Raw genomic sequence first — 7906 nt, forward strand, 5'->3', positions numbered from 1 at the left:
ACGCTTTCTGCACAATTATTATTCAATGGCTTGGAGGGAGAACGGATGATCACATACACTGCAGTGCTCATGGATTCAGCCCAGAAATGCTTAGCCAACCTGGCATGGGAGAGCATACTCATCATCCGTTCTAACATTGTTCTGTTCATCCTCTCTGCCACACCATTTTGTTGTGGAGTCTTGGGCACAGTCTGTTCATGTCGAATACCCTGCTCTTTGCAATAATCATCAAATGAGCCTATGTACTCTCCCCCATTATCTGACCGCACCCTCATCAGTTTTCTCCATGTCTCTCTTTCAACTAGCTTCTGAAAGACCTCAAACCTTGCTGCAACCTCATCCTTGGACTTTATAGCATAAGCCCAAACTTCCTAGATGCATCGTCTATGAAGGTTACAAAATAGGAAGCACCGCCTATGGATTTAATCTTCATAGGACCACAAACATTTGTATGGACCAATTCAAGGACATTCTTTTTCAGTTCAACTTTTGACTTACTAAAGGAGACTCTGTTCTGCTTACCCTTCAAGCAATGCTCACAATTTTCAAGATGAGCATCCTTGAGATTCAGCAACTCATTTCTCTTGATCAAAACATTCAGCCCCTTTTCACTAATGTGACTTAATCTCTTGTGCCACAACTCAAAGGATGACTCCATTAAAACAGAATATGCCGCATCATAGACAATTTTCAAATTTGTCTTGTATAAGGAACAACATTTCTTACCTCCTGCAATAACCAATGAACCCTTGCTTAGCTTCCATGCTCCACCAATGAAAACATTATGGTATCCTCCATCATCGAGCTTACCTGCTGAAATCAAATTCATTCTCAAATCAGGAACATGTATTACATCTCTCAATGTCAGGAAGCAGCCCATATTTGTCTCAATTCTAACATCACCCAGACCAACTATCTTGGACACACCACTGTTACCCATGCGAACCTCACCATAATCACCAGCTTTGTAGGACTGGAAGTAACCTTTGTGTGGAGTTATATGGAATGAGGCACCTGTGTCAGCAATCCATGTTGTTTCATTTGAAGATGTGCTAAGACAGGAGTCTTGACAGTTAGAAGCATATGTCAGTTCACCATCTGAAGCATAAGCAGATGTATCTGCACTCTGTTCTTTCTTTTCTCTGGGCTTCACTGTACCCTTCGCTTTATCATTTTTAAATTTCCAGCACTCATTTTTCCAGTGACCCATTTTGTCACAGTAATGGCAAGCACCATCCTTCTTTGGAGCTCTAGACTTGCTTCTAGACTTTCCCCTACTCGAACCACTTCTATTATCTTTTGATCTTCCTCTATCAGCCACCAACATATCAGACTTAGAGGGTTTATCCCCCTTTCGATTCTCCTCATCAAGTAAGGAACTGGTGACAAATGTCATGTTGACTTTACCATTTGGTGCTGAGTTGCTGAGAGTAATAATAAGTGTCTCCCAACTTGCAGGCAAAGATCCAAGGACTAAAAGTGCTTGCACCTCATCATCAAAGTTTATCTTCAAACTACTCAGCTGATTCAAAATATTTTGAAATTCATTCAAGTGCTCAGCAATTGATTTATTATCAATGTACTTCAGATTCACCAGCCTTCGTACCAGTGCTGCTTTATTCCCTACTGACCTCCCAGCATAGAGAGCTTCAAGTTTGCTCCACACACCATACGTTGTAGTCTCATTCTCAACATGGTGCACAACATTCACACCAACCCAGGAACGAATAAAGCTGCATGGCCTTTCCATCTATCTTTTTTCTAATCAGCCTCTTTTGTAGTCTCAGGTCTAACACCCTCATTTTCAATTGCTTCATTCAAATCATCTGAAACTAACAGATCACTAATCATCAGTTTCCATTGCCTGTAGTTTGTACCATTCAGACTCACCATATCAGGTTTAGATTTCCCCATTATTACTACCTTAACAACTGACAAAAACACCAGCAAAGAAACCAGTTGATCTCTTCTATGAATTTCGCCAAATAACCAGCAGAGCACTCTGCTCCAATGTTAAAACAGATAACCAATTAATACTGCTCTGATACCACTGTTGGGTTTTGCAACAGCAAAACTATGGATCTTCTTAGAAATCAAAACCTGTAGCAAATCATATTCCAAATCGTATGCCCTGCTCTCAAATGAAAGAAGTGATTACACTAGGAATTATTGGACTACTCCACAATCAAAAGTTCCCCCAATCTCTCACTCTGGATCAGCCAAAGAACAAGAAAAAGAAGGAAACCAGAAAACCCTAGATCTGTAATTCACTCACTCTCTATTTTCTCTGTTATGAGAAAAATACCAAAAAAAAAATATTTATACTCTAACCCGTTTTCATAAGAGAAAACCCTGATCCGTTTACCCGGAATTTAAAACCCGTCCGCAATGGCAAGGAACACCAACAAATTCTTCCTTTAAACAACTAATATTTTCTTTTAAATGAAAAATGCACACCAACTTATTACATATTGGGAGAATTTAATTTTACATGTATGAATGCACACCAACTTATTGCATATTAACTCCCTTATCAAGTAAGTAGAAACATACATAAATGAAAATATGTCTAGCTATTAAATATATATAGAGGTGAAACAAATCTGTTAATAATAGATCAACGACAAGATATATTTGAAATTGTTACCATATTATTGGAAAAGGCTTTAACTTCTTGTGATGATGAACCCGTTGAGATCGATGAAGGTTGTTTGATTGAGAATGCTGGTTGTCCTGGTTTGGGGAGTTTCATTGTATCACTTCGCAGCATAACGACCACACTTGACATTGTGGGTCGGTCTGACGGATTTTCTTGCACACAAAGCAATCCGATATGTATGCATTTCAACACTTCCGATGTCACACACATTTCCACTAAAGATTGGTCCATTAACTTCAAACCATTATTATTTCTCCACTCTTCCCATGCCTATATAGAGTCAGTCATTGATGAAGTTATAAGTAATAATAGTTAAACAAATAAACTATCATCAATATTTCCTAAAAAAAACAAATTTGGTTAGAGAGATTCATTGAGGATACTTACAAACATTAGAAGACTTTTTCCAGATTCAGAACTATCAAAATTGCAGTTCCTTTTCCCACTTATTATCTCTAGAAGAAGAACTCCAAAACTGAAAACATCTGATTTGACTGAAAATAATCCTTTAAAAGCATATTCTGGTGGCATGTACCCACTATTCAAGTAGACATCATATGAGAATTGTGTTAAATTATAATCTCCCAATGAAAATTATATATTGCTAAAACAAGAAAACTTACTATGTTCCAACTACTCGTCTTGTGTTTACTCCACTTTGTTTAACGTCAACAATTCTTGCCAATCCAAAATCAGATATTTTTGCATTCATTTCATGATCAAGCAAAATATTGCCAGCTTTGAGATCTCTATGTATGATTCGGAGTCGAGAATCCTCGTGCAGGTAAAGAAGTCCGCGAGCTATCCCATCAATGATGTTAAGACGTCTACTCCAATCTAGTTGTGGAGCTCGAGTTGAGTCTAATTTTCAATTTAAAAACATGAAATTAGGTGTCAACTACCCTATATTAATTAATAGAGAATTACTAATAAATATTGATTTACTAACTAGTACCAAAGATTAAAAAGTCTAAGCTTTTGTTTGGCATGTACTCATAAATGAGAAGGGATTCATTTCCTTCCAAGCAACAACCCACGAGTTTAACAAGATTACGGTGTTGCAGTTTTGCGATCAACGAGACTTCGTTCTTTAACTCTTTTAGGCCTTGACCTGAACTTCTTGAGAGTCGCTTAACTGCAATTTCTTTTCCATCGACTAATGTACCCTACATTGATAAAGTTCCGGTTAGTAATCCAAATTATTTGTGAAGTTGCATGCAGTTATATTTACCTTGTATACTGGACCAAATCCGCCTTCTCCAAGCTTGTTTACTTTCGAGAAACCTTGTGTCGCTTTAATTATGAGATCCAATGGTACTAAAAGGAATTGATCTTGGGATTCAACATTTCGCTCTTCTCCATCTTGAAGTATTCCTCTTCCTAAACCATATCATTAAGGAATAAAAGGAGACGTCAATGATTAGTGTGGATGGAACTTATTTAATATTATTATATGGAAAATATATTATACCTTGTACTATTGATCTCTTTCTCTTTAGAATATAGAGAAAACCTACTAATGCTGCCATCAATATAACCAATGAAAGAACTATACTGATGATAGTTATGGTTCTTCTCCTTGTCCCATTTCCTATCAAAACAAAATGATGTTATGATAATAGAGTTCATTTGATTTTTTTTTTTCCATGCACAAATCAGACCACGAGTTCTACAATGCAAAAAAAAAGGACAATAATTATGTTTTCCGGTTATTTGACAATTATATTATTATTAATAATTTTGACTCATTTTATATAATCAAACTCATGACAATTGATTTTTAAGAATTATTGTTATCACTTAAACTATCTTAGTGGGGTATATTTATCTAAAAAAATTAATTAATCGTGTTTTCACTAATTGTATAGAGGGGATGTACTCCACATTAAGTTTAATCCATAGGAAAACAAATTTATTAATTACTAAATTTTTATATATTCAAATATTTTAAATGATAAAATAGATTAGAAGTATGGTGATTTTTATGATAAATTGTGTATATTTGACATTTTGTTCGATTATCCCTAAATCCATTTTTTTAAAATTTTATTCTTGCATTAAGATCAAGCCTGCCAAATTTTTCCCCTTAAATAATTAATGTTCAAATCTCCCCTCAATCTAGTTTTTAGCTCCATCCTTAATTATTCGTCCATAACACTATTATTTGATGTGTTTTGAGATTCATTATGGGAATTTTGTTGAGTTAGTTCGAAAGTTCCTCCCTTTTTTAGAACTTTTGCACTCAATTAATCTCTTAGATTTCATTAATTTTCAATTATGTGTGTGTAATATTGTTTAATAAATAGGATAGAAATATTAAAAATAAATTCGATTTGGATAACCCAATCTATACCGCTATACGTAAATGAAACTTTCTCGGAATTTAATAAGTTATTACGACATTAAGTCTTTTAGGCCAGCAATTAAGCCATAATTAACACTTGAGATACCTTAATGAGTACTTATCGTATAAACACAATATATAACTAACTAACAATTGTTAAACATTCTTATATAATGAGGTTAATTAAAAGATACGAACCTCCTTTTCGAGTAGAAATATTATTTGTGGCTGGTGGAATCGACGGTGGAAGAGGAGGAGGGGAGGCCGGAGCAGTAGTGTAGAAAGGTTTAATGTCATAGCTCATTTGACAACTTTCCCCATACAACTTTGCATTTGTACTCCCTACGGGTCCCCATTTTGGATAATTTGTCAATGCAATTTGCAAGCACCTTTTGCATTCAAACTCTTTGATATCTGGACTGCACTGGACCAGGCAATACAACGTTTCAAAATTAGTCAACTTTGCCTCTCCCGTCTGAAAATACGGTGGTGTTGTTGTCGTGCTCACTGCTTTCTCGATCAGCTCATTCATTGTAACAGAAAGAACCTAATTTATAGTTAAATCATACTTCGATTAATTCATTAATAAAAGATTGTTGAGCAATACTAATAAGTTAAAATATCTAATATTTTTAACTTATTAAAAATAAACAAAATGAAATCTTATTTGAAGAAAGAAAGAAATGAAAAGAAAAGGAATGCAAAAGCAATGAAAGTTTAAATACCTGGATTAGTTAGATAATATTTAAATAAGTTGTCATATAGTTACACTAACATCAACCTATTACAAATAAATAAAATATATTTGAGTTGTTTCCAATCGGTTCAATTATTTGGAGCTAATAAGAAGGTCAAGTTTGAATGATTAAGGATCTCAAACATACCTAAATAGGCTAAATTAACAATTAGAATAAATAAATGTTATCAAACATATACCAGCACTTAAAAGGGATAAGTCAAAGAAAATCAGTTACGAATAAGGTGAAACAAACAAGCTCAACTAATGAGTAAAACTCATATGTTTTTGTTGGCAATAATATGTTTGGTTTATTTATTTGTGATAACACTAATATTAGGACTCACAATTTTTGACCCAATAGAAAAATACGACTCAAACCAAACACGAGAAAAATAGGTTAGTGTCATTTTATTTTTTTTAGTTTATATCAAAATGAGATTGATCTGTTTAACCTGATAAATAAACATGTCAAAATCAGATCGATAAAAATTACACAAAATAGAACCTAAGCCGTTTACAATTTTCTTTGGTAGGTTTACAAACAAATTTGTGATTTAACTTCATTATTGTTTATATTATTATAATGTGAAATAGAGATAAGAGATACTAATTATATTGGGTTGTGTTCGAGTTTAATCAGGTCAATCGGTTAGATCGGGTTTTAATTAATTACAAATAAAAAAGATAAAATTCAAGTTAGTGATTTTGACCGATATTAAAAAAAATGTCAAATTCATTCAACCACTCTCCTTACATGTACCAACTGAATTGTCACTCCACTACATATGATTGTACTTTCAATGAAGTAAAACAATATTTTGCTACCCATTCATAATAAATGAATAAAAGTATTATAAGTCACTGATTTTATTTGAATTATTTAAATTATTTATTGGAATTATTTAAATAATTTTGTATGATATACAAAGTTATTAAAAATTCATAAAATCATCTCCCAATAATAAGACTTAAGTAAATACCTGACTTAATTGATTAGGATTTGAAACATTGAATGTGCTATACCAGTATCTCCAGTGCCAGCCAGTATCTGTTGCGATGGAGATGATGGTAACATTTGAATATCGAAGCATGCACTCGTCGTACCAAATCACGGCTACTTTGTTGTTTGGACATTTCTCTGTGGTTAACATATTTGAGGCAGTCTCCACACATGATTGACAAAGTTTGGGATTGACGTCGCCCCGACAGAGGTAGAGCGCATAGACTTGGTCGGAGTCAGTGCCAACAGTGAAGTTGTAGAAATCATTGATGACCGCAGCAGTAGCATGCGAGGAGAGGTTAGCAAGTGCGAGATTCAAGTTGGTCTCGTACACACTGTTTTTACTGTAGTTTCCGTAGGGATCGCAGATTGTATTGAAGTAATTGACTTGGCCGACAGTGAGTTTCAGAAAAGGAAGACTCATCATCATTATCACAAACAAAGAGAAAATACGGGGAAGAATGATGAAGTTCTTCATTTTGTTAAGGATGTGAAAATGGATACTCCTCTTCCTTCATTCCTTAGTTTTAAATATATTTACTGCCTTGAATATCAGTACAATTGGACCTACCCAAATCGATTTAAGATAGTTGTTTTTAGTTGACCAAGACACATGTACATAGTTCTCCCAAGAATTCCACATTCATTTATATCATAATTAAATATTGCTTATCTTTATTGTGAGGGGCCACAGGTAATATATGTTTATTTGACCATGATATATATATATATATATATATATATATATATATATATATATATATATATATATATATATATATATATATATATATATATATATATATATATATATATATATATATATATATATCATTATCTTACTCGAGAAATGAAATGTAACAATAATGATTTTATCAAAAGATATAGTTATTCCAAATCTTTATTCCATGTTCCATTCATCATAATTTTAACCTCTTATTTATGTTAAGTCATTTAAATGAAATTGAATATTAGATCTTTATATTTATATTAGGGAAGATTTTTTTTTTTGATTTGGTGAAATACAAACTTGAAGGAGGAAAACGGTCTTGAGAGAGGCGTAGCCTCGCCACACAACGCCTAAGGAAGCAAGCCGGTTTGTGGCAGTCAACAAGCTGCACTTGTCATAAGAGTTAACCCTACCCTCGTCAGTCAAATAGGGAC

General features: G+C 33.7%; 1 protein-coding gene across 1 annotated transcript; it reads right to left on the reverse strand.

Annotated features, from left to right (window-relative positions):
• Window positions 1–2617: 2617 nt before the first annotated feature.
• LOC124943184 (cysteine-rich receptor-like protein kinase 15) lies at window positions 2618–7223 on the reverse strand. Its single transcript, XM_047483733.1, has 8 exons — window positions 6723–7223; window positions 5202–5550; window positions 4131–4250; window positions 3891–4039; window positions 3615–3825; window positions 3283–3520; window positions 3047–3197; window positions 2618–2929 (listed from the first exon to the last, which is right to left on the reverse strand). Exons 1-8 carry the CDS (start codon window positions 7218–7220, stop codon window positions 2618–2620), a joined length of 2028 nt encoding a protein of 675 aa, XP_047339689.1. The 5' UTR covers window positions 7221–7223.
• Between the last annotated feature and the right edge of the window lie 683 nt (window positions 7224–7906).

Source organism: Impatiens glandulifera, chromosome 6 (genome assembly GCF_907164915.1).
Source record: "Impatiens glandulifera chromosome 6, dImpGla2.1, whole genome shotgun sequence".
Classification (NCBI taxonomy): domain Eukaryota; kingdom Viridiplantae; phylum Streptophyta; class Magnoliopsida; order Ericales; family Balsaminaceae; genus Impatiens; species Impatiens glandulifera.